This window comes from Coturnix japonica, chromosome 14 (genome assembly GCF_001577835.2).
Source record: "Coturnix japonica isolate 7356 chromosome 14, Coturnix japonica 2.1, whole genome shotgun sequence".
NCBI lineage: Eukaryota > Metazoa > Chordata > Aves > Galliformes > Phasianidae > Coturnix > Coturnix japonica.
The window spans coordinates 10796355-10820855 of record NC_029529.1 but is presented as its reverse complement, the minus strand read 5'-3'; the positions used below and the strand labels follow the sequence as shown (position 1 = coordinate 10820855).

At 58.0% G+C, this 24501-nt stretch overlaps 4 protein-coding genes across 8 annotated transcripts in view; 2 read left to right on the top strand and 2 right to left on the bottom strand.

Moving 5' to 3' along the window:
• Window positions 1–4: 4 nt before the first annotated feature.
• On the bottom strand, window positions 5–3943 carry RGS11 (regulator of G protein signaling 11). Its single transcript, XM_015877358.2, has 17 exons — window positions 3815–3943; window positions 3539–3635; window positions 3211–3261; window positions 3023–3129; window positions 2899–2950; window positions 2772–2830; window positions 2543–2619; window positions 2361–2442; window positions 2199–2267; window positions 1825–1848; window positions 1689–1750; window positions 1424–1537; window positions 1196–1311; window positions 840–927; window positions 599–737; window positions 457–539; window positions 5–316 (listed from the first exon to the last, which is right to left on the bottom strand). Exons 1-17 carry the CDS (start codon window positions 3875–3877, stop codon window positions 184–186), a joined length of 1416 nt encoding a protein of 471 aa, XP_015732844.1. The 5' UTR covers window positions 3878–3943; the 3' UTR covers window positions 5–183.
• Window positions 3944–4671: 728 nt separating this feature from the next.
• Window positions 4672–7519, top strand: ARHGDIG (Rho GDP dissociation inhibitor gamma). Its single transcript, XM_015877446.2, has 6 exons — window positions 4672–4880; window positions 5610–5795; window positions 6393–6476; window positions 6583–6659; window positions 6896–6959; window positions 7036–7519. Exons 1-6 carry the CDS (start codon window positions 4808–4810, stop codon window positions 7233–7235), a joined length of 684 nt encoding a protein of 227 aa, XP_015732932.1. The 5' UTR covers window positions 4672–4807; the 3' UTR covers window positions 7236–7519.
• A 110-nt stretch (window positions 7520–7629) lies between these two features.
• On the top strand, window positions 7630–12755 carry PDIA2 (protein disulfide isomerase family A member 2). The gene is made up of 11 exons (XM_015877447.2): window positions 7630–7952; window positions 8261–8467; window positions 8648–8781; window positions 8850–8987; window positions 9052–9168; window positions 9243–9368; window positions 9444–9638; window positions 9713–9833; window positions 9972–10153; window positions 10255–10341; window positions 10457–12755. The coding sequence occupies exons 1-11, from the start codon at window positions 7715–7717 to the stop codon at window positions 10529–10531; spliced, it is 1620 nt and encodes a 539-aa protein (XP_015732933.1). The 5' UTR covers window positions 7630–7714; the 3' UTR covers window positions 10532–12755.
• A 14-nt stretch (window positions 12756–12769) lies between these two features.
• The window catches only part of AXIN1 (axin 1), a 63840-nt gene continuing 52108 nt past the window's right edge, over window positions 12770–24501 (bottom strand). For 4 of the 5 annotated variants that reach the window (XM_032447558.1, XM_032447557.1, XM_015877354.2 and 1 more), the window contains 5 exons: window positions 21479–22032; window positions 19349–19525; window positions 18311–18556; window positions 13709–13876; window positions 12770–13222 (listed from right to left, as the gene is read on the bottom strand). In XM_032447558.1, the coding sequence (XP_032303449.1) occupies window positions 13096–13222; window positions 13709–13876; window positions 18311–18556; window positions 19349–19525; window positions 21479–22032 (1272 nt within the window). In that variant the 3' untranslated portion in view covers window positions 12770–13095. The remainder of the gene's footprint in view (window positions 13223–13708; window positions 13877–18310; window positions 18557–19348; window positions 19526–21478; window positions 22033–24501) is intronic. The other variant, XM_015877355.2, reaches the window with a different exon arrangement.

The following is a 24501-nucleotide window of genomic DNA, read 5'->3' as shown; positions in this document are numbered from 1 at the left end:
GAGATCCACAGCTCTTTCCCCCTGGGATCCTTTATTTCTGTGTGTCTTGTGTTGGTCCCATGGGTCAGGCCGGGTTCCAGCTCCCTCTGGGGTAGGAAGGAGCTGGGTGCAGTGAGTGGGGTCTGCTGGGGTTGTATGGCTTCTCTCCATCAGTGCTGCTGCGGGCTGGGTGCTGTGCAGGGCTCAGCTCTCCTCCTCGGGCACGGCTGCAGGACTCCTGCTCTTCTCCTCGCCTTTGGCCTCAGTGTCCCCCGTGGGCAGGAGCAGGGCTGGGCTGGGGCTGGAGTGTCGCTGCTTGCGCATGAAGGGGAACACCCTGCAGGCAGAGCGGGGCTGAGCACTGCAGGGACCCTCAGCACCGCGGGGACCCTCAGCACTGCGGGGACCCTCAGCACCGCGGGGACCCTCAGCACCGCGGGGACCCTCAGCACCGCGGGGTCCCAGCGCTGCCCTCACCGCTTCTTGGTTTCCGGAGGGATGACGGCCTCAGCCAGCAGGTTCCTGTAGAGCTCCGACTTGAGGAAGCGCGGGTAGGAGTCCTGGGGGAGCGGAGCATCAGCCCCAGGCTGTGTCCCAGCACTGCCCACCCCGTACCCACCTTCTTCATCAGCATGTAGATGTGCATCTGTGCGTCGTCCATCACGTAGCGGTGGGGCGTCTTGATGCCCTCCAGTGTCCGCTCCATGGTTTTGCTGTCAATGTTCACCCAGCGCGTGGCTCCAGGTGCCAGGAACTGCCTGGGGATCAGACCCAGTGACCAGCACCCAGCATGGCCCAGCCTCACACTGGGATGGAGGGCTGGACCCAAGGACCTGGCCCTGCCACCGCATGGCACTCACTGGTAGATGGAGTCCACAATCTCATTGATACGGGACTGCTCCCCATAGCGCAGCTCCTCACACGCCTCCCAGAAGCTCAGATTCTCAGCTGAGGAAGGGGATAGAGTGGTGTTGGGATGGGGACACAGTGTTGGGATGGGGACATGGTGTTGGGGAAGGGACATGGTGTTCAGAGAGGGACCCGGCACTAGGATGGGGAGGTTGTGCTGGAGAAGGGATATGGTGTTGGAATGGGGATGTGGTGCTGGAGAGGACACGATGCTGGACACCACCCATGGGATAACACTCCCCAGTTCCCAGCTGGGCCCTACAGTGAGGCAGAGCTGCCCAGCATGGAGCAAATCAGGCTCACTCACCACTAAACTCCTTCTTGAGGAACTCGAGGAGCTGTGTGCGGCCCAGCGGGTCCATCAGGAGCTCACTGAAGTTGAAGCCCCAACGTTCCACCCGCAGCTTCGTGGGGGTCGTCACCCTATGGGCAGCACGTGGGAAGGGCTGGGGGCTGCAGGCACCCCCCACTGCAGGGCTGCCTCTGTCCTCTCCCTGCACCCATCCCGGGGCTGGTGGCCCCCAGGGGTCCTTACGTGGGGGCATTCATAGCCCAGTAGGTGGTGTCGTCAGTGATCCAGGGGTTGCTGGGTAGGCAGCCCGACATGATGGGGTCGTGGGGCACGTACTGCTCGTTGAACTTGAGGTACCTGCGGGGAATGATCCCACTGCTCACCATGGCTCAGACGGCCAGCACGGGGAGGGGGTGCACTTGTGGGCTCTGCAATGGCCTCAGCTCTGCCCATCACCATCAGGCACATGCTGAGAGGGGCTGCCAGCCTGCTGTAGAATGGAGCTCACCCTTCGAGGCAGATGGAGGATTTCACCCTGGTCCTGGCCATGGCCTTCCTGCAGTACTCGATCTGGGACAGCCATGGGCACAGGTGAGGGCTCTGTGCTCTGCAGCAGCCCCACAGCTGCCCCACACCCCACTCACCTCCCGCTTGTAGTAGTCCATGTTCTTGGCCTGGAAGAGATGTGCAGGGCTGGGTGAGGGCTCAGGGGTTCTCTGTGTTTCCCTTGAGCCTTCACCCCACTGAAAAGACCCAGCATAAACCCGACCTCCTGCCCCCTGCAGCCCCGGGCTGGTGACACTTACGTGGGCAGATGACACGGCACATGGAGGAGAGAAGAGAAAACAGCAGTTAGGAAGGAGGGCTGGTGGCTGCGGGGCCTGGGGTGCCACAGTGCACAGAATGGGGCAGCTGCAGGGATTAGAGCACCGGCACAGCCCTCCCTGCTCAGTCATGGCGGTGGGGGCAATGGGACACAAGGACTTTAGATGGGCTAACAGGGCTCAGCCCTGCTCACCAGCTGCACACGGGTTGTGTGGCAGTTCCTGCGCTCGGGGCCCTGCTCCAGCACGTTGGGAGCTCCTGGCTGCAATGAGAGCAACGTGTTGGGGGACCCTCAATGAACATCCACCCAGCAGCACTGCCAGCAGGGACTGTGTCCCTCTCAGCCTGTCCTCACCGGGGGCCGGTTGACGAGCCAGTACGCCTGCTCCTGGCAGTCGATGACAATGCGGTCACCCTTCCGCCGTTGCTTGGCTGCCCTGTCCATGCAGAAGAGGTTGTGGGGTTGGCAGGCACCTTGGGTCCCATTGCCATCCCATTGCCATCCCATTGCCATCCCCATTGTGTCCTCACACTCACCGTAGCTGCTCCCGCGCCTGCATGACCACGAAGTCCCACGTGTGGTTGATCCTCTTGTGCAGGAGGTTGTAGTTGTCCTGGGGGGCAGCAGCCCGGTGGGCACAGCGTGGCACCCGCACCCTTACCCTGCCCTGAGTCCTATTGCTGTTCCAGCACGGGAGCAGCACCCTTATTGCACCCCCACACTAGGTGAGCTGAGGCCCCACAGCTCATCACAGGCACCGCTCACCTTCTCGTGCTCAATCAGGTCGCCCTGCTTGCGGATGTTCTTCTTGGCCAGGTAAATGGCTGCAGAGGGATGGAGCCGTTCAGCGGGGCAGGGACCCACTGTGGGGTCTCAGCTGGTGGGCACCTACCATAGTCCAGCTCAGTGGCCGGCCACTTGGTGCTGGTCCAGAAGTACGGGGTCTGTGGGGAGATGGGCCGGGCTGAGCGGCACCGCGGTGCTGTGGGGTCGGTAACGGGATCGTGAGCACCCACCTGGAAGCGGTACGGCGACTCATCGGCTCGCAGCACCAGGCTGCGGGGGTCCCGGAGCGGGTAGATGTAGCCGTGCCTCACGATCAGGTTACCGAGGTGCAGCGACTCTGGGTGGGGGCAGCGGGGGCTGCTGGGCGGCTCCGTGACCCACCGGGACACCCCCACCCCGCCCCGGGCACTCAACTCACCCTCCTCCGAGATGCCGAACTTCTGGATGAGCCACTCCACGATGTCGTTCCCTGCGGATCGTGGCAGCGCTGGGATGCGATGCGGTGCCAGGGGGCACGAGGGGTTACGGGGCAGAGCCCCCAGCCCCAGGGAGCGCCCGGCCGGCGCAGCATCGCTCCCAGCTGCGGTTCTATCGCTCCCAGCTGCGGTTCTGAGCCCATTTCTGATTGCCGGGAGCTGCCCGCTGTGCTGTGCCACCCGAGGACCGTCCCCGTGCACCGTTCAGACCCGTGCGGGTGGCACCGCTCCCCTCCCCACCCTCGCGTCGCCCCGGACCCGACATCCCACCTGTCATGGCATGGGGGATGACGGTGATGAGCAGCCTCTGGTTCCTCATCTTGATGCCCATGTCCGGGTCCTGCATGCTGACGATCATCCGCTCCATCTGCGGGGCACCGGCAGCGCTCAGAGCCACGGCGGAGAGAGAGGGGGCGCGGGGAGCGGGGACGACCGGCAGAGCTGGCTCCGGGCCGGGGCAGCCTCACTTCTTCCCCGCGGACCCCGACGGTCGGTGCGGTTCCCCTGTCCCGCTCCCTGCCCCGCACACGCCCGGTGCCGGCTCACCTTGCCCAGGCACGGCATCTGCAGGCGGGGCTGCCCGCAGCCGCGGGGACCTCCGATGGTCATAGCGGGTGCTCGTCCCGCACCGCACCGCACCGCACCGCTCAGCCCGGGGCTGCGGCTTTACCCGGCCCCGACCCCGCCCCGCCCCGCCCCGACCGTCCGCCCCGCGCTCCCCCTCGCGGCTGCAGCGGCTCCGCTGCCCGCACGGTGCCCCCCGGGGCTGTGCGGGGCAATGTGGGGCAATAAGGGGCAATAAGGGGCAATGGGGGGCAGTGGGGGGCAATAGGGGGCAATGGGGGGCAATAAGGGGCTGTGCGGGGCCGGGAGCGGCCGTCGGGGCCCGGAGCGCATCGAGGGGCGGCGGGCGGGGAGCGACGGGGTGTGCGGGGTGTGTGTGTGCAGGAGGTGTATGGGCTGTGTGTATGGGCTGTGTGTATGGGCTGTGTGCGGGGTGTGTGCGGGGTGTATGTACTCAGGGCTGTTGGGGATATGCGGGCTGTGTGTAAGCAGGAGGTACACGGGGTGTGTATGGGGTGTGTGTACAGATGCACACGGGCTGTGCGCGCTGTGTGTTGCATTCAGGGCAGGAGTCTCGGGGTTCGGGCTGAGCTCCGGGTGCGCTGAGGACACGGGGCCGAGCTCCGGCGGTTCAGGATACGCCCCGATCTCCCGTTGCCGCTCGGTTAACGATGTGCGGGTGGCTGCGGGCAGAGCACGCGGTGCGGGCAGTGCGGACAGGCGCGGTGCGGGCGGCGGATGAGCTCACTGCAGTCACACCGCCCATGAGCGGGGCTGGAGCCGCCCGGCAACGAGGGGCGGGGGCGGGCGGGGGCGGGCAGCGGAGCCGCCGCGTCTGCGGGAACCACCGCCGCCCCGCCGGGCCGCGCCGAGAGCAGCGGGGAGAGCAGCGGGCACCGGGAGCGGAGCCGCGGGACCCCTCTCCCCCTGCACAGCCCCCCCCCCCCCCCCCCGGGGGCCCGGCGCGGCCCGGCCATGCTCGGCCTGGACGTGTGCGAGGCCGGCGGGCAGCTGCTGGAGCTGCTGTGGCTGACGTTGTGCTACCGAGGTGAGCGGCCGAGGGGCGGCCGGGAGGGCGGGGGGCAGCGCCGGGAGCTCGGAGAGGGTTGGGGGGGGGGTAACGGAGCGGGCCGAGCATCGACCCCGCAGCGACAACAACAGGTGGGGCAGAGCACGGGGAGCCCCGCAGCGCCCATCCCGGTCAGCACCCGGCGCTGCATCCCGGTGCGGTACCGCGATGTGTGGGGCCGCTGCCTTCTGCTGGGGCTTGGAGACGTGCCCGGGGTGATGTGCGGGGCCCCGCGTGTAGCGTGGGCTCCTGGAGTCGGGCACGATGCGGTGGATGGGCCCTCGTGTCCCCCGCCCTGTGTGCGCCCAACATCGGACCATCACCCCGTGGCTTTGTGGCCGTGCCTGCAGCCGGCGGTGGGGATGCCCCCCCCCCACGGTGACCGTGCACGAAGGGCGCTGCGGGCTGCAAACGCACCCCGAGCCGCACCACGCAGCACCACGGCTCATCTCGCTGCACGGCTGTGCGTTAATGCAGCCGGCGGCGCCGCCTCTGGGCTCCGTTCTGCCACCGGGCCCTGGGGACACGCAGCCCGGTGGCATCACCACGGCCCCGAGCAGGGGGGCAGCACGGCTGCAGCATGGCAGCTTGGGGACCATCACCCCCATCCATTTGAGCTCATCTCCCCCAGCCCGGCAGTGCTGGTGTATCTCCGGGGTATGGGGCTCCCCGGGGTGTCCCCGCGCTGCCACTGCCTGTGACCCGCAGACATCATGGCTGACAAGGAGGGGGTGATGCTGTCGCTGGAGGAGGAGGAGGAAGATGCCGACGTGGCCCTGGCGTACAAGACGCCGGAGAAGAAAAGCCTGAGGGAGATCCAGGAGCTGGACCCGGGGGATGAGAGCCTGCAGAAGTACAAGCAGACGCTGCTGGGCAACATCCCCGTGGCCGTGGGTAAGGCTGGGGCTGGGTACCCCACACACACAACACCCCGACACGTCACACCAGGCGATGCAGCCTCAGCAGGCGCAGGGAGCAGCGCTGTCCCCATCCCTGAGGCATCCCCATGGGGAGGGCATGGCCCTAATGCGTCACCCGCGGGCGCTGCCTGCGCCCACCCCAATGCAGGGAGACCCCGGCATCCCCTGCTGTGGGTAACGCTGCCCGGGGACCCCGGTTGCTGTGGTTACAGGATCACCGCTGCAGTTGCCATAGGAACGGTTACGAGGGACCGGGGAATTCATTGGGATGGCAGAGATGGAGCGAGCGGCCGCGGGGGGGATGTCAGCGCTGAGCCCCCCCCACAGCCAGGGGCTGCCCTTGTGCCTTGGTGGGCTGAGCTGTGCCACGGGGCTTTTAACATGGGCTCATCCACAAAGGGTTTGGGCTGAGCTGAGGTTCCCTGTTGCACGGAGCCCATTGTCCTCTGGCTGCTCTGTGCGGCCCATTGGGGCACATGGTCATCCTCCCCAGGAGCCCCCAACCCTCCTGCTCTGTGGCCTGAGGTGCCAACCCCATGGGTAAGGGCCACGTTGCATCACTTGTCTCCAGATGCCAACGTGCCCAACGTGCAGGTGACAAAGCTGACCCTGATGTGTGAGCAGGCGCCGGGGCCCATCACCATGGACCTGACAGGTGAGTGCTGCGGGTCCTCGGTGGCGGAAGGGAGGAGGAGGAAGAGGAGGAGGATGGGTGCCATGCTGATGGGTGCCATGCTGACGGGGCCATCTGCCCCCCACAGGAGACCTGGAGGTGCTGCAGAGCCGTCCCTTCGTGCTGAAGGAGGGGGTGGACTACAGGGTGAAGGTGTCCTTCAAGGTAAGGCCCTGCTCCGTGGGCACCTGACATCCACCTGAGGGCTCTGTGCCTCTCTGGGGGTCCCTGTCCACCTGAGGACCCACACTGCATCACTGCCACCACCAGGCCACGTGCCACCCTTGGCCCTGCTCAGTGCCCATCAGGATCCGCATGGCAGTGCGTTGTGGTGGCTGTAGGGTGGGTGTCCCTCCCAGCCCACCATGCGCAGCCGCTCACAGCCCCTTTGTGCCCCGCAGGTGAACAGGGAGATCGTCTGCGGGCTGAAGTGTCGGCACCTGACATATCGCTGTGGCCGGCCGGGTGAGTGGGGTCAGGGGTGGGATGGGGCAGAACCCCCCGCCCTGCTCACCCAAACCCCTCTCACCCTCTCACCCAGTGGACCGTGATGTCTTCATGGTGGGCAGCTACGCGCCGAGGGCTGAGGAGTACGAGGTGGTGACACCGGCCGAGGAGGTGCCGCGGGGTCGGCTGGCGCGTGGCTCCTACCGCGTGCGCTCGCTGGTCACTGACGACGACAAGACGGAGCACCTGGCCTGGGAGTGGGGGCTGTGCATACGGAAGGGCTGGGAGGACTGAGACCCCCCCAGGTCCCACCATTGCGGGGATCCCCCCCCTGCCGCCCGGGGACCCCTTGCCGCCCGCGCCGCCCCACCGATGGGAAGGTGGGGGGGTCCCTTAGCAAAGCGGGCGCCCGCGGTCGTGGTCTTGGCAACCAAAGTTATTTTTAATCGCCGTTTTTTTTTGATACCGACGCCCGACTCGTCCTCGCGGCACCTCCATCGCTGTGCACTGCAATGAGCTGAGCCCAGCCGCGGGCTCCGCTCCTCCATCGCCATTAAACCCTACAGACGTGTCTCTTATGCCGTGTCCGTGTCCCCTGGCCCTGTCCCGCTGTGGGGACGTGTGTCTGGAAATCCGCCACCTGCTCCCTGCCTTATCTCTGTGCTGGCAGCCAGTAGCGGAGGGCCACGAGCTCCCACGGCCCAGCACCTCCCGCCCCACTGCCCTTATCTGCCCCTCTCCCCTTGCGAAGGCTTTGGCAGTGGGACGGCGCCATGCGGGGCGGCGCGGTGCTGTGGGTGCTACTGCTGTCACTGGCCTGGCTGGGGCGGGTGTGGGGGGCTGAGGGTGGGGAGGAGGATGGGGAGGTGATGGCGACCGAAGAGGAGGAGGGGGATGAAGAGGATGAGGTGCTGTCGGATGAGCTGGAGGAGGAGGATGGTGTCCTGGTGCTCCATGAGCACAACTTCGCCCGTGCCCTGCGCGAGCACCGGCTGCTGCTGGTGGAGTTCTGTGAGTGCCCGTGGGGAAGGTGGGGGGCAGAGCAGGGCTGGGGGGTGTGAGATGCAACGTGAGGGCCTGAAGGACAGGGGTCGGCAGAGGGGTTCTGGGCTTGAGAGGTGGAGCAGGGAGGGAGGGCAGGGTCCTAGGGTGGGGTGCACAGCAGGGATGCGAACCTTATGGCAGAAGGATATGAGACATGGGTCATGGCGGCTCACATGTGCCATTAGGTGCCCTCAGCCTCACCTCTGGGCTGGGGACACCCCAGGGTTGGGGACACCCCCCTTGGCCGTGCTGTGCTGACCCCGGGCCCTGCACAGACGCTCCGTGGTGTGGGCACTGTCGCCGCCTGGCCCCTGAGTTCGCCCGTGCGGCCGCATTGCTGAGGAACGGATCGGAGGTGGCGCGGCTGGGCAAGGTGGACGCCGTGACGCAGACAAACCTGAGCTCTGAGTTCCACATCCAGGCCTTCCCCACGCTCAAACTGTTCCGTGACGGCAATCGCACCCACCCTGTGGCCTACAGCGGTAGGGCTGCGCGGGGGCACTGCGGGGGCATGGGGTGGGTGGGAGGGTGATGGTGAAGGGGTGATGGCATCCTGACAGCAGCAGGTGCTGGTGGTGATGTGCCCAGGGGTGGTGGTGGCACGCATTGGGGTGGTGGCTGTGATGGCCGTAGTGGCAGTGGCAACCCCGCTCCGTGCTCAGGCCGCATGGACGCCGAGGGCATGGTGCTGTGGATGCAGCGCCGGGCCGGGCCCAGCGCCACGCTGCTGCATGATGCCGACACCGCTGCCGCCTTCATCAGAGCGCAGGACATCGCGGCCGTGGGCTTCTTCAAGGTGGGCTGGGGCCGGGCAGGGCTGTGCTGTGCTGTTGGAATGGCGGTGCTGATGGTGGAACCATGCAGGACCTGCACAGTGCGGCGGCGCGGGCGTTCTATGAGGTGGCTGAGGAGGTGGTGGAGGTGGTGTTCGGAGTGGCCGAGGCGGATGAGCTGTTCAAGGCGTACGGGCTGTCGGCCGACACCGTCTGCCTCTTCAAGAAGGTGAGTGGGGTTGGGGTGGTGGGGCTGCGGCGGGGCCTGGTGCTCACTGTCCCACACCTGGCAGTTCGATGAGGAGAGGACGGATTTCCCCGTGGACCCGGAGCAGGGCCTGAATGTGGCCGAGATGACGCGGCTGCTCCGCGTGCACAGCCTGCAGTTGGTGATGGACTTCTTGAATGAGGTTCGGCTGCTGCCCTCCCCAGCCCTGGTGTGGCTGCAGGGTGCCCAGCCTCTCACCCTCCTCCTCCCTTACAGACCTCCGGACAGATCTTTGGGGCCAAGATCCCCAACCACATGCTGCTCTTCCTCAACACCTCTGTAGCCGAGCAGCAGGCACTGCGGGATGAGTTCCGTGCGGCCGCCAGCGCCTTCCGGGGTGAGGTGAGGTGATCCCATGGCAAGCAAGGATGGGACCTGGGGGACCACAGCCTCAGCACTGCCCATCTCCCCCTCCAGGTGCTCTTCGTGGTGGTGGATGTGGACGGGTACGGTGCCTCTGTTTTGCACTTCTTTGGTCTGAATCCCAGTGATGCGCCCACACTGCGCCTCATCAAGATGGAGAACAACCGCAAGTACCGCATGGAGGCAGACGCCTTCTCAGCCACGGCCATACGCGACTTTGTGCGGGCAGTGCTGGACGGGAAGGTGAAGGTGAGCAGATGGGAGCCTGGATCTGAACCTGGCCCCAAACAGGTCCCAGCAGGACATCCCTGCTGTCCCCACAGCCCCAGCTGCTGAGTGCAGAGCCCCCCGAGGACTGGAACACGCGGCCCGTTAAAGTGCTGGTGGGGAAGACCTTTGAGCAGGTGGCATTTGATGAGACCAAGAACGTCTTTGTGAAGTTCTGTAAGTGCTGAAGTCCTGTTCCTGAGCTGCATCGTGGGGCTGAGCCCCTCTCCATGACCTCTCCTGCATCCCCACCCCTCGCCTACCCCCGGTGCCCCCAGCCTGGCTGTGACCTCCAGCCCTGTGCCCGTCACACAGATGCTCCGTGGTGCACCCACTGCCAGGAGATGGCGGCTGCCTGGGAGGAGCTGGGCGAGCGCTACAAGGACCACGAGGACATTGTCATTGCTGAGATGGATGCCACAGCCAACGAGCTGGAGAACATCACCATCAGCGGATACCCAACACTGCACTACTTCCCTGCTGGGCCGGGCAGGAAGGTGGGCAGGGACAGGTGTGGGGAATCCCTGGCACTGCCAGCACCTGGGGAAGGTCAGGCTCAGATGTCACCCTGTGTCCTCCTCCTGTCCCCCGGCTCCAGATGGTTGAATATCGGAGTGCTCGAGACGTGGAGACCTTCTCCAAGTTCCTGGAGAATGGAGGGAAGCTGCCGGAGGAGCCACCCACGGTGAGAGAGGTGCCCCATCCCTGGGCAGGGGCTGCCACCCAGGGCACAGACCCTGCAGGACACGTGGGATGGAGACAGGACACGTCCATCCCTGCCTCACCATCACCTTCTGCAGGTGTCCATGGCCCCAGAGAACAGCACAGAGTCACCGAGCTCATCTGGCACAGCCGAAGCCCGGGAGGAGCTGTGAGTCCTGTCCTGCTGCAGTGGGCATTATAAATGACCCTGGAAATGATGCGGGCTCTGTCTGTGTCTGTGGGATGCAGCTGACAGCCATGTCATGGGGCACATGGCACTGAATGCTGCCTGCTTGGCCTCCTGGGGACACAGTGCAGCTGGTGGGTGCCTCGATGGGGGTTGAGCCCACTGGGGTGTGCAGGGCAGTCGGTCCCATGGTCAGCTTGGCCTCAGGCACCCATGGCACTGAGCATTCCCATGGAGGGGGTGCTGCCTTTGCCTTCCTGTGATGCTGGACCCAACACAGCCCTGGGCACGCTGTGATTCTCGTCCTTCTGTCCCTGCAGTGTCAGAGTGCTGCAGGCAGCCCAGGTTGGCCCTTGTGCTGCCCCAGGCATGGGGCTGTCAGGGTTTCGGGGATGAAGGAACCACAGAAGGCTTTCAGCTTCATGGCCCCAAGGCCTCCTGCCTCACACCTGGGCTGCAATAATGCAGAGCTGCCCCAGGGCTCCAGTCCCAGCAGCTGCTTTCACACCCTGGAAAGGCAGGAGTAGCCCCAAATTGGGCTCTAAAGAGCCCTCTGGAGCCTTTCCAATGCCTGGCTCACAGTCTCAGTCCCCAGCACCATCCCCTCCCCCCTGAGCTGCTGCTCTCCAGCCATAAGCAATGGCTCTGGGACCCCCATGCCCACCCTGTGGGCAGCCCCATTTGTGTGCCCATGGCCCTGGGTCAAAGCAGAGCCCTTCTGTCTGCTCCCATTCTCAACCCACTCCCACGTCTGCTCCGCGGGGAAGGAAGAAACCAGAAGGCACCGGGATGTGGGGCTTTATTTCATTTTATCCAAGTACCTTTGAAAAGATCATTGTACAAGTCAGCACATGAGGATGCACAGGAGACACCAGCAGGGCTGCACGGCCGCTGGAGGATGCTGCGCTCAGCAAATGTACATATTTACAGGGAACCCCCTGAGAAAAATAAGGGGGAGACGGAAATCCCAGGCATGGCAACAACCTCACCAGACACAACACCAGCAGAACTTAAAAAAGAGGGAGGAAAAGACGCTCGTAACACTGTTCCCTGGTTGAAAACGATTGCAGATTTTGCTGGACTTCACATAGTGGTAGGCAAGTCACAGAACCGTGTTTAAAGGCACGTGACGCTGTACAAGAGGCTGAGTTGTCACCCAGCTACTGCGAACCGCCTGCAGGCAGCCGGGTTGTGCCCCAGTGCTGCAACAGCAGTGAGCAATGGGGCATGTGGGCAGGCAGGGTGAGTGCTGATGTGGGACCCCCGAGGAGCTGGAGCTGCGGGCACAGGGTTTGCCCAATGGCTGGTGCAGGGCTGCGGCTGCTGGGGCACAGAGCACAGCCTGGGCTGGTGGGAAGGGCAGGGCTGAGGGCAGGTGGAGCTGAGATCAGACCCATCTGCACCCCAGTAGTTGCCCCTTACAGTGACTGCAGCATTTGGGGGACCTGGCTGTACAACAGCCCCTCAACTCCTTTGCTGCTGGCTTCAGACCCCTCACACTGCTTCCCCAGAGACAGAACCTGACAGAAGACACCGGATTCATAACACGATGGTTTCTGTCCTCAGACTGGAAGTGTCTCATTGGTTTCCTCCCTGAACTACCCCTCTCCTAAGGCAACACCCCTGAGCAAAGCCCAGCCTTGGCACTGGGGTCTGCACACAGCTGCCAGCCCTTCATTGGGGCTGCAGCAACCTCCAGGAGGGAACGTCTGCCCCAAGAGCAGGCACATGTGGGGGACAAGCACAGGGCATGGGATGCCAGTGTCCAGCCCCGCAGTGCTGAGCAGCAGCTGACCCTCACTGGTGGCCCACAGCCCTGCCCTGGTGGAAGGCACCACAGGAAGCCTGCAGCACCAAGAACTGGCACCCACCCTCCCTTTCCCTTGGGGATTCACTTGGTCACAAGAAAGCTCAGGAGGAAAACCACCCCTACCAGGTCCAATAGCTGCGACTGCCAGGGAGGCGAGAGCTCAACTCGTTCAGAGTGGCTCAATAATCTTCAGTGGGGGCCACTCTGGAGTGCAGCAGTGACTTCCACAGCAGCAGGGACAGCAGCTTGTCGGCTGGGTGCACCCCAGCCCAGCATTGCTCAGAGCCATCCACACTGAGGGGGCAGGGAAGGGGGGCTGTGAAAGCGAGGACCACACGGAGTCTGATGGATGGCTGTACACTTTGGGTGCGTTCTGCAGTACCTGCGTGTTTTTACATTTACATAAGAGCACTGTGACATTGGAAATATTTTCCTTTTATTACAATATATCAAAAATATGCAGCTTTAGTAAACAAGTTCATTTTACACTTTCTAATGCACTGTACAATGCTACATTACACTTATATTCCGTATGGAGAGGGAGCCCAGGCTCCCACTGGCAGGTTTGTGGGGGTGAAACGACTTCCCATGGCACAACAGAGCTTGCCCAGGTCCTGGCACAGAGTGGGCTGCACCGTGGGCTCGCCCAGCACCTCCTGGAGTAGCACCGCCAGCGTCTGCCCCAGACCTTCTCCTCCAGTCCCAGAGTCTTTCACAGTCCTTTCCTGCAGCCTTGGAGCCTAATCGATCTTCTCCACCTTCCCAATGATCTTCTCTTCGAAGATGGGCAGGATGGTGTCGTCCTCCCGCACCTCCTCGAAGACCACACCGCAGTCAAACTCATCACTCACTTTCTTAAAGTAATACCTGAAAGGGAAGGAACACGGGGACACAGAGGGGTTAAGGGCCACGTGGGACATCACAGTGATACCCAAACATGGGGGGCAGCTGTGGCTGTGAGCTCATGATGAATGGGAGCAGCCCCAGCAGACATGGAGGCTGGCATCCACCCCTGCCCTCTCCTAGTGAGGGTAGTCAGAATGCAAGCAGGCATGTTGAGAAGCAAACTGTGATGCAGGATATTTCTGGAGGTAGGACTCCAGATGCAAGTCTGAGTTCTACCCTTATTTAAAAAGCACATTCCTGGCTCACTTTGGGACTTACTTTTCTAAGTGAAAGGAATGTCCACTGGCAACCAGATGCTGCCACAACCCTGCAAGGCTGCTGAGAACCCCAGTAGCTCCCCTGACCTACCTCCTTTGCCTTGACAGGATCAACATCCTGGTGGTAGCAGCTGCCAGGGGGTGCTGACAGTCTGCTGGCACCACACTGCAAGTGGCAAACAGCCCTTACCTGTAGTTCCCTTTCTTGGTCAGCAGCTCCTTGAACTGTCCCAGTGTCACCACGCGCCCTTTGACGAGGGTGCGATATGGGATGGGCTCTCCACAGAAGTAATAAGCGACCACGATGTTCTCACATGGCTGGGATGCTCCGCTGCCTGGTCTCTTCTGGGGCTTCAACCTGTTGTACAAAATCACAAGCAATGTCCTGAGTATCGGCCTATGGTGCTTGGCACAGACTCAGCATCATCGGCAGCACTGGGTGCTGGTTGGGGTGAGGGGCTGCCCAGGCAGGGGATGCAGGTCCAGACCTTCATTTATCTGCAGAGAACTGGAGCCTTTCTGTATGGAGGTGCCAAAGTAACACTCAGGGCCCTCAGGAAACATCTTTTACTCTGACCACCTTTCTTGGCATACATCTGTGCACTCAGGCTGGTGAACAGCACTTAGAAAGGCTGGATGGAGGCCAGCTCATAGATAGGAGGAACAGGGCACAGGTTCCAGCTCAGCCCCTTCATGCTGCAGAAACCCATCCCAGGGACAGGCTTTGAAGTGGCTTTCCTGCAGCACTGAACTCTGAGAGCAATTGGTTTAGGCAGAGCAAGGCAGAGCATCACACACCCACTGCAGCCAACCAGTGTCACCACCGGTGTGCACCACTGTGCTTGGGCTTCAGGCTTCAAGGCTTGCTACCTGGACCTCAGTACAAGCAGTGCTTCGGTGATGGCTCCCAGGGCTCAGTCTGCAGGAGAAGCCTTCATATCATAGACAAGGAGAAGAAAGTGCCATCCATATCAGCTAGCAACTCCCTTTGTGAAGCATTTGGAGTTCTCATGTGCAGCTCTGGGATGTGCCAAACCCTGTGTGCTTTGCTGCTCACCCCATCCTGTCTTGCTCCATCATGCAAGGCCTGGCTGGGCTGCAGGCTGGATTTTGGAAGGCAGACACCATCCTCAAACCTCCAGTGAGCAGACCTGGAACCTCTCACACCTTCCTGCCTGTCGGGATGTCGGTCTGCTCCTTCCCTCCAGCCCACACACTGGCATTTGCTACTTGGTGCCATCACCAGATTGAAAGTGTCCAGTCCTCGCCTCATTTTCAGAGTCAGACAAAAGTAGCAACAATCAAAATAAGGGCACTTTGCACTTGTGTGGAGCCTTTCATCTGGGGCGCTGTAAATGCTGCACAAACATTTGAGCAGCCTACACAAATGCGTTGCTTGGCATGTGTGGTCTCAGCCAGAGGCAGCCTTCTCTTTCAGAATCACATAAAACAGATTTGGCAGCTTTAAAATCATTTAAAAGGCACACGGGGTAAAAGGGAAAAAAAAGGAGAAAAAAAAAAGGATGATTTTGTATTTATAGGACTGGAAAGTTGCTATAAGAGCAGAATACGCCAAGCACATGAGCTAATGGCAGTGTTGGAAATGGCTGTGACCTCAACCTTTAAATACAGTCACAGCACCTTTGTAATGGCACGTCCACAATAACATTGGCACTGCAAACCAAGACCAGGGAGAACTCTGTCACCTCTTTCTAAAGCCATGAGAGGTCTAAAGTTCAGCTCATAATGCTCCTGGTGCCTGCTCTGCTCTGGAGACCATTGGAGAAACTGCAGCATCCCAAGAGGTGATGGAGCTCCTTGTGCCAGCACAGCTCTTAGAAGCCATCCCTGTATCAAAGCACAGGATGCCCTTTAGGCAGAAAAACATTAAGGAATTGAATCATCCTCTGGAAAAAATAAAAAATAAAATCATGTGTTTAAAGGAAAAACGGGTCATAAATTCAGGCAAATTCTGTGTATCCTGTGAGCCAGGAGTTAATTGAAGGGGTTTGGAAAACCTCAGAGTCCCTCAGCTTCTCTTAATGCTGCTGGAAACGAGTCATGACTATGAGAGAGCTGCTGGTGCCCAGGGGAGCTGGCACGGAGGCTGGTGGGGATGCAATGACACACGCTGTGCATGCAGCATGGTGCTTAGGCTGCTGGAGGGCAGCTCCTTGGTCACTGGGGGGGCAGGCAGGACTGTCACAACCAACACCTCGAGCTCCCCAGCTCTGCCATGATAAAGCCAGAGCAGGATTGTGCCAATGGCTGGGAGCCTTCCTCCTCCCACTGTGTAATTTGTGCCTGAAAAGCTGCTTTGCAGCCACCTCAGACTGGCTGCTGTGCTCCTCTTCCCCAGGCTCAGAAAGGGGCTGTGGGGACCGTGTGGCTTCTGGAAAGCATGTGAGGGAGAAAGAGCCGCCTGGTTCTTTCTGACAGGACCCCAGGAGGCCACCAGTGATGGGACAAGAGCCAAAGGTTTGGTGCCTCCTTGCAGGAAGGAACATCACCCTTTAAAGCATCACAGAATACACACACGTCCCCAGATCTCTAGCAAACTGAAGCAGGGATGATGAATAAGGAATCATTGACAACACAGTTTTCCAGACATTCCTCCCCTGAGAACATGACAACACAACCATCTCTGCTGCCATCATCGCACAGAAACCTCCCGAGGCCACTTCTAACCCAGATGGGCCCCTGCTGAGTGTGCTGCTCCATCACAGCACGCCTGAACCCTGCCTCATTGGAGCCTCCATCTGCACCCATCCCCTGGGTCTGCAGTGTACCCTCTCCATGAACACACACAATTAACTCTCTGTTCCTTCTTCTGGCCTCAGCTCCCTTTGCAAAGTTTGTCACAAGCAGGAAATGTTACCCAGCAAGATAAATGCAGTGCTGACTGCCTTACTGCACCTTACCCTGCCCAAGGAGCCTTGAGCTGGGGAGGCAGCCAGATCATGGCAGGGGTGGGACTGGGGGGGGGGCTGTAAGGTCTCTTCCAACCCAACCATGCTGTGATTCTATGGTTCTATGACCAGCACTAACTCAGCCTGTGTCAGAGCACAGACACAGCCCAGCTGTGATGCTGCCATGCCCAGCACAGGGGAGGTTTGCTCCATCCCAGCCCTGGGGCCAAAGAGCTGTGGAAAGCCTGAAATACAGCCAGCAGATGTTACCTCAGGAGGTGTCCCAGCATCCAGCTCTGCTCCTCTTCCAGGCCTGGCCCAATCAAACTAATTCCAAACCAAGCTCACGCTAACATTTTTGCTGGAGAGACTAGAAAATTCTTTTGCTGCTTACGAAAATCTCTTCTCTGCAGAGCTGCTACTAATTACTTCTTCCAGCTGGAAACGTATGTGCACTGTGACAGTGAGCTACAGAAAATGGCTCAAAAACTGACTGCACAGGCAAGCAACCACCGGGACAAGGCTCTCCACCAACACAATGGGCACAAGAGGTCAGGTCAGCCAGCACTGGACACTTCAGCTTGCATAGGCTCCCAAAGATCAATGGCCCAGCCTCAAACACTGTGAGGAGGCAGCACAAGTGTGAAAGCAGAACGGCCCAGCGTGGCTCAGCCTGTTCTCCTGCTGGTCTGAAGGGCACATACCACAACGCCATGGGGTTTCTACAAAAGCTGCCAAGTTGTTATTAGAGTATTCAAGACACATGCATAAAGCCCAGGCTGGTGTTTCCCAAGTGTGCATCTGCACCTAGACGTTTCTTGGGAAGGTGTATGAATTTAATATGACTATAAATGACTCCACAAATAAACCTTATCCAATTACACCAAGTGAAAGTTAGATCAAATAAGCCTGGCCCAAGCCGACGTGGGAGAGCCCTCTAATTATTTAGCTTCCAATCAATGCTCTGATATAAATATGCAGAAGTCTGCTACATGACCACTGCAAGCACAAATAATTGCAGCTCAGCAATTAGAGGAGCTTGTTCTTTAAATTACACTCATGTTTCTGAATGTCAGACTCCAAAGTTTAGAGTTTTCAGAACACAGCTATAAAGCAATGAAGTGACTACAAGCAATTCCCATTGTGAAAGGTTTTTAATGGTCAAAGTGCTTTTAGTTCTTAACAGTAATTATCAAGCACTTCCAAAATGTTTTTCATCTGAGAGCTCTGTGTGCCTTGCAACTAATCCTCCCTGAAAGATAATACGGGAGCAGAAGAATTAGCTCTGCAACAGGCATTGAGCTGAGTCACAGGAAGCTGCAGTGACTTGGATACAGGCATGCAGAGAACAATACTGCTGCAGCAGTGTGCAGCGCTCCCCCTGAGCTGCCACAAGCTTCCTTTGCTGGAAGATTGAATGAGATGTAGATAAAGAGCACATACATATTCTTCTGCACTTAATTTTGCTGCATTCTGCTGAATTTTGCCACTGCACCAACCAAGAACTCTGCAACCAGTGTGTGAACGAACCACGAGTGTGCTGGTGAAGATGAGGTGAGTACAGCAAACCGGACGCTGACTAGTTCTACAAAGAGCGCTCTTCCCTCTCATGCTATTTCTAAACAGGCTCCACCTGCCCAGGCTCATTCAGAACATTTCCAGACTTCCAATCCACAAAACTCAAGCCCAGGCCTTAAGGCAGCTTGTGGCATTTGCCTGTCAGAAGCCATGTCAGAGAGAATGAGGAGGCTTCCCTGACCTCTCTGCAGGTGCCTCCACTCAGTTAGTGCTGGAAACTGGAGCACAGCACCTCCCATGGCTCCCCAGTCACAGAGCAGCCTCCCCCCTTTTCTCCCATGCATACTCAGACCCCATGGCCATACCTTTGTTTCAGTGGGAGTTTTCCAGCTCTCTTTTCCTCCTCCTCCAACCTCCTGCGAGCTTCTTCCAACTGGGTGAGTGGGTTGGGTGCTGGGTTGGGTGGCATGGTAGGATCTTGGATGAAAGGATGTGAAGGCTGGACGACGTTCCGGAGCTGGGCACTGACCCACGGATGCACTGCAACAGGCCGCTCAATGGAGAGGGGTCGGACCATGTCGTGGGACAGCTGCTTCTTAGCACCTGAAGAGCTACACACAAATACAAAGGTTTTACACAGGCTGCTGAGTCACTCTGCACACGTGCACGTCCAGATGATACCATGAAATGCACAATAGAAACAAACCCAGCAGAAGGCAGCTCAATGATGGATCAAATTTGTTCAGCAGGATCCGCCAGAAGACGCCCTGATGTGCACTGCCAGGCTGTGAGCCACTGATGGGCAGTGGATGTTGCAGCACTGTGCTCATCCTTGCCAGCCCCTGCGGCACTGCCCATGGCTCTGGCACGGCCCCAGCTGCCTGCAGAGCAACTTATCTCAGCTACTATTGTGAAACAAGGCAAAAAACTGTCCAGAGGATGCTCTCAACAAGCCCAAACGCTGGGCAACCCAGTTCTCCTTACCTGAGCCCTCTTAAACTGCTAACTCTGGACCAATGGCTTCAGTGCAGCAGGACCTACATTTCTATCAACACTTTGCACAACTGACAGCTGTTTATGTACAGAAAGTGCCTAAAGCAAAAATACTGCCTACTGTGTGCCTCATTATCCATTCTGTACCCACAGCAGCAATTTGTGAGATTCCTCTGAGGCTTCAACCTCCTCCCACCACCACAATTCATTCTTCAGGAAAGTAAATGAATTTTATGCTTAAAGCTCCCAAGCAATCCTCAGTCTCCAAAGGACCTTAACCCTTGTGCCTGGTGGATGCTTGTCTTCCCAAGACCTCCAGGAACAAGGCAGACCACTGCACAGCCTATATGTGCCTTACGCAGGGGATACAATAGGACAGCATGAAGACTCCTCACTCTACCAGCCCTTACCCATGGTTTGTTTTCTTATGCCTGCTGATCTCCTTCTCTCCTTCTATGATCCACTGAAGGATCTTCTGGTTTCTCTCCACGTCTTCAGGAGATCCTGGCATCTCATAGTTGGCACCATCACTTTTCCCTGAATCGGTCTTCTTAATATTTCTTTTTGAGAGCAGACTTGCTTTCCCACTGCAAGAACAAAGCTTGAGACATTAGCGCTTTGCCTAAGCCAAACCTCCACAGACAGTGGCAGAGGATGGACACGTCTCTCTTGGACACATTCAGCCCTGCCAGGGTCTGCTTGGTTCTACTACAGCTCAACCAACTGTGCCATGGCTAAGGCTCAGGGCAAGGTTGGTTAGCCTGAGGCACATCAGGCTCCCTGTCCCACATGCAAAACAGGGAATGCATCTGGCAAACAAGCCACGGCAATGCAGCAAAAAAGCCCAGCAGATCTCCTGCCACATAAAGGATTGTGTTCAACCCTCAGTTCTCTGCTCCAACATGATTAACAGGCTCAGAGCACGAGGATCAGCCTGGTGCTGCAATCCATTGGCTGCCTCTCCGTGTCAGATCACTGCTCTTACTCAGAGCCCTTCCTGTGCCATCCTCACACTTGCTTACAGGTTCACTAGCACCCCAAACCCCCTCCTGCCGTTCTGCCATGCCAAGCACTTGTTTCTCACCACCACTTGAACTGAGGCTTCATGTTGTACTTAAACATTTATAATGCCTTCTGCAGGCTGTCACCAACCTGGGTAATACAGTCCCATCAGACTACAGCTAGATTGAAACCAGGCAGTTATGGAAAGGCCCTGGCTATGTTTATGGCTATAGCACATCACTACAATTATCCCATCCCTCCTTGGCAACGTGCTGCCCATTTGCCCAGCAGTGCAGCCAGGCACCTACATGCTCATGGGGCTGCACAGTGCTGGCCTGTCATTGCCATAGCCAGCAGTTTTACCGGCCACCCCCGCATCCTGATCACCCACCTGCTTTACTTCTGTATGCTCATTAGCACTGACAGAAAAAAGAACAAGACTGTTCAGATGTGAACTCTTCTCTTACGAGGCTCCTACCCTGGGGAGAATCAGGAACTGGGAGTTTGTGCTAAAGAAAGGACAGCTCTGAATGCACCCTCTGACATTTCCTTTAAGCATGTGTTGCAGACAGTGCTAGAGAGGAGCTCTGTACTTAGATGGGGCTCTGGGTTGATCCAGCATGGCATGCTCTGTAGAACCAACCCAGCCATATCTTAGCCCTTTTCCTATGGAAGCTGGGCAGACGTGGGGGCCCTTCTTCCCCACCTGGAAAGCAGTTTGCTTCAGCTGCCCCTGCGCTCTGCCTCCCTTCTCCCACCCCATAAAGTTGCTCCTACACATTGATCTGGCTGCCTGTCTTCACTAAATATCCTACCCCCAGTACACTGCTCCCAGACAACACACCTCAAGGAGCTAATGAGCTCTGCACTGCAGTTTCTCCACACTTACAATCAGCATTCATTATTCAAGGTAGCCCTGAGCCTCACCTTTGCAGTAATGCAAACACAGGACTAGCAAAACCTGCTGCTGCAGAGAATGAGCTTCACCCTCTCCATTCAGCACACAGATAGAAGATGGAGGAATTGGGTGGTCATTGCAAAACTGAACATGAGCAGTGTGCACTGCAGCCCAGAAAGCCAGCTGAATCCTGAACTGCATCTAAAGAAGCCCCTGTCAGGGAGAATGTCCCCTTGGGATAGCAGGCCACAGCAGCACCAGAACATCCACTGCTTAGCCAGGAAGAGAAAGGAAACCTTCTGGTGAATAAAACAGGCCTTGCAAAAAGATGAACCTTTTTGTTCTCTCATAAACAGCTTAAGAACCTGGTTTCTGTTACCCAGATCCCGAGACACAGCCCTACTTTTATCACCTCCCAAAGCACAGGGAAGCCCCAGCACCTCTGCTGCTTTAAGGAGCAGAAGTGCTACTTTATAGCCAAGGCCAGTAAAAATCCTGGTTAGAGGATTTCATCACCAGGTCACAGAGATTTTAAGTGCTGTTAGGAAGCATATTCATTTCTGAAAGGAAGCGCAGTGGGAGGCCCTTAAGCCACGTCCTGTAAGAAAATATGGCCCAGCCACCCTGCTGCCCTACTCACCTGTAGCCTAAAGAGTCCATGGGGACAGGGGCCATGCCCAAGTTTTCAGAGTAGTTTCTTGACTTTGTTGCATAGTTATGTGAATCTACATTCCAAGCAAAGCTGTTCTGCACTCTCTGAGTGGCCTCGGCCTCAATTTGCTCTTTTGGTTTCATCATGCTGTGGTGATGGATGTGGTGGTAGACATGTTTATGGTGGTATAAGTTAGCTGCATCCAGTTTCATTCCTGATTTCGTTGTGTGTTTGCCATGCCCTGGAGGAATCGTTCCAAGTGTCCCTGACAGCTTCCCTAAGTGGCCACTTTCTGGAGACCGTGGCTTGGGCGAATGGCGGCCGGGGCCTGGAGACTGACAGCCTGGTGTTTTCATCACACGTTGCACGTGTTCATCCAGGATGCTTTCTGGGTTTTCTTCATGTGCATCTCTCATCTGCATCCCAGCACAGCCCATCTCGGAGTAGCGAGGGGCAAAGTGATGAAAAGGTTGGGCGGAAGGCATCTTGTGGCTGAGGACTGAAGGACCAGAAGAGAGATCTGCATCCTCGCCTTCTTCTTCCTGCAAGAAACAAGAGGACAATTATAATGACAGCAAGGTGGCAGAAGAAGTCTGTGGGGTCTTCCTGCTCACAGCACGACTGTTACCAACACACGGATGGGTCACCCTTGGCTTTGGCCAGCCATGTTGTGAATATGTTCAACATAGAGAGATGTTCCCTTCTTTGGAGCCCTGCCCCAGGCTGTGGCACCTTCCTGTAGCCACTGACACTGCAGCCAAACCCTCCACGCAGATAAAGAAATGGCTGTAACTGCCTGCTTGCTCTCGTGGCCCACAGCAGCCTCGGACACGCTGCTGTTAGTGGCTCTTACAGCTGTGCCAGGAAGAATAAAACTCCTCCGTGCTGACAGCCACAGTTTTGATGCTGACAAACGATTTTATGCTCCAACATAAACTCAAATATTTATGAAGTTTCTTCATTGGAAAACAGGCTTCTTATTTGTTAAAAATTACATAAGTAGGATTCCATGCAAGTGCTTTAATCCCGCTCTCTTTTCTTCCTTTGGAGCAGAGAATCATTTGCAGCGTGTGGTATCTCTGCCCTGCCAGATAAGTGCATCTGCTGGAAAACACTGCCTCCCACCAGCTCTGCCTGTCGGATGTCCCCATCCATCACTTGCTATTCAGCTTCAAAGTCTCAGCTGCCAACCACAGTGCGAGAAAGCAAATAACAGACTTCCTCCCCACGTCACACCTGGGGGTTCAGAACTCAGCCAAGGACAATGGCAGCCTTTGAAAGCACCGAAGATGTGGGCGCCTGCTGTGCCCTCTGCCAGCAGCTCCTCCAGGGGGCCACGCTGCTGCCCAGCCCTCCGAGCAGCATGGTGAGCTCAGAGCTGGTAGGAGCAGAGCAGGGCTGCCCAGAGCAAAAGCATGCAACAGAACGAGTCCCAGCAGATGAATCAGGTGCGGAACATGGCAGAGAACTGCAAATGTTTTCTCTTTACATTCCCCTCTCTCTGCAATATGAACCTACTTCAGAAGTTGTTCAGACCCGCCTCACCATGTGGCAGGGATCAGAAACGGGCTGTTGTGCAAACACCTCGGAACAAGGCTGATCCCACAGCACAGCAGCACTGTTACAGTGACTCAGATGACAGCAGGTCACTCTGCAGATCTGGAGCTCAGGCTGACGTGATACCCATTCCCACAGGAGACAGCCCACTTCTCACAGACTGCTTTTAAAACCTTCAGGAGCACCTTTCATCTCCAGTGACAACACTGCAGCCTGTAAAACCCCATCTCTGCACAGCTGGTTTAGGAACAAGACAGAGTATGTGCAGCCTAAACCCATAATGCTGAGTTAAATGATTATGAGCAGGTTATGATAACACAGCCACACACTCGATACTTTGGAGGCTTTTAGGGCTGGTACCCACATTGTTCTGCTCAAGGACTGAGGTCAGGGTGGGCTAAGGGAAGGGGAGGGATGCACTGTCTCACTGTGCCCTGTCTCAGCTCATCTGTTTCACCAAGCTCTGGGAAGTTGGCTCCCCCCAGACAACCAGGAGCTCAGTGCAGCTGCACTGGGCACAAGTCAGCCCCTCACCTGGCACTTCTGGGCCTGCTGCACACAAACATGAGGAGCCAGGAGGACCAGCCTCCACTCCTGCCCAGGGCTGTGCCCTATGCAGGTCCCTGCTGCCTGCAGCCCGTGCCGGGCAGCCTCAGGTGGCACAGCCACTAGGTGGTGCTTGGGGGACGTGGTACCGGCAGGCACATCCTCTGCCAGCTTGCACAGCCAGCGACAGTGAGACGGATGCTTCGACTTTGCCGACTGCCTGCTGAGCTATTTTTACTCTACAGCCCAGCCTGAGTCCTTCCCTTGGAGCCGGGAGGCTGAACAGGCGCTGCTGAGCTATGGATAAGCAATATCTTGCTTTCACATCTCCCCACATCTCCCAGTCCCACCTGCAGGCTGCCAGGCTGAAATAGCTCACCTAGCACAGGAGTGCATTTATATCTTCAAGCAAAGTGCATTTTCCCTCTACTCAGACAACGTTTTACACTCAAATATTGAGCATCTCAGCAATGGTTTTACTTCTCCTGCACTTGGCTTATTTGAAACTCACTGGGTTGGGAGGCAGTCCTGCAGCTCCCATACAGCTGAGAAAGTAACAAGGCAGCATCCTCCCATCACCTCCTGCACCTGCTCAACATAATTAACAAATTCAGAGCTTTTAGGTTTGTTGTTTTCTTTAAAAAAAAACAATCCTATTATTTTTTTTCCAGCAGAAGACATCTGGTTCTCTATCAGGTATCTCTTTCAGATGCTGCTGTATGATGTGGCTTTGAAAGGGAACCTGCAGGCAGCCCAGTATGGGGTGGAGAAACCTTTTTTTTGAAGCTTTTGCAAAATATTTCCAGCTTCTCTGCTAAGCTGATAACTGCCCAGTGTGAGTAATGCCGTATGGTTTCCCCTGTGCAATGAGCCATGCAGAACCAGTAAGAGGTCACCCTGTAGTCCTA

Bases quoted from the DNA above. Each gene is read 5' to 3' on its own strand.
- ARHGDIG (XM_015877446.2), top strand. From the start codon at position 4,808: ATGCTCGGCCTGGACGTGTGCGAGGCCGGCGGGCAGCTGCTGGAGCTG. The intron at 6,477-6,582 runs GTGAGTGCTGCG...TGCCCCCCACAG, and splicing joins CATCACCATGGACCTGACAG to GAGACCTGGAGGTGCTGCAG. The intron at 6,660-6,895 runs GTAAGGCCCTGC...TGTGCCCCGCAG, and splicing joins GGGTGAAGGTGTCCTTCAAG to GTGAACAGGGAGATCGTCTG.
- PDIA2 (XM_015877447.2), top strand. From the start codon at position 7,715: ATGCGGGGCGGCGCGGTGCTGTGGGTGCTACTGCTGTCACTGGCCTGG. The intron at 9,169-9,242 runs GTTCGGCTGCTG...CCTCCCTTACAG, and splicing joins TGATGGACTTCTTGAATGAG to ACCTCCGGACAGATCTTTGG. The intron at 10,154-10,254 runs GTGGGCAGGGAC...CCCCGGCTCCAG, and splicing joins CTGCTGGGCCGGGCAGGAAG to ATGGTTGAATATCGGAGTGC.
- RGS11 (XM_015877358.2), bottom strand. From the start codon at position 3,877: ATGACCATCGGAGGTCCCCGCGGCTGCGGGCAGCCCCGCCTGCAGATG. The intron at 928-1,195 runs GTGAGTGAGCCT...CCCCTTCCTCAG, and splicing joins CCTCAAGAAGGAGTTTAGTG to CTGAGAATCTGAGCTTCTGG. The intron at 317-456 runs GTGAGGGCAGCG...CTCTGCCTGCAG, and splicing joins CCTCCGGAAACCAAGAAGCG to GGTGTTCCCCTTCATGCGCA.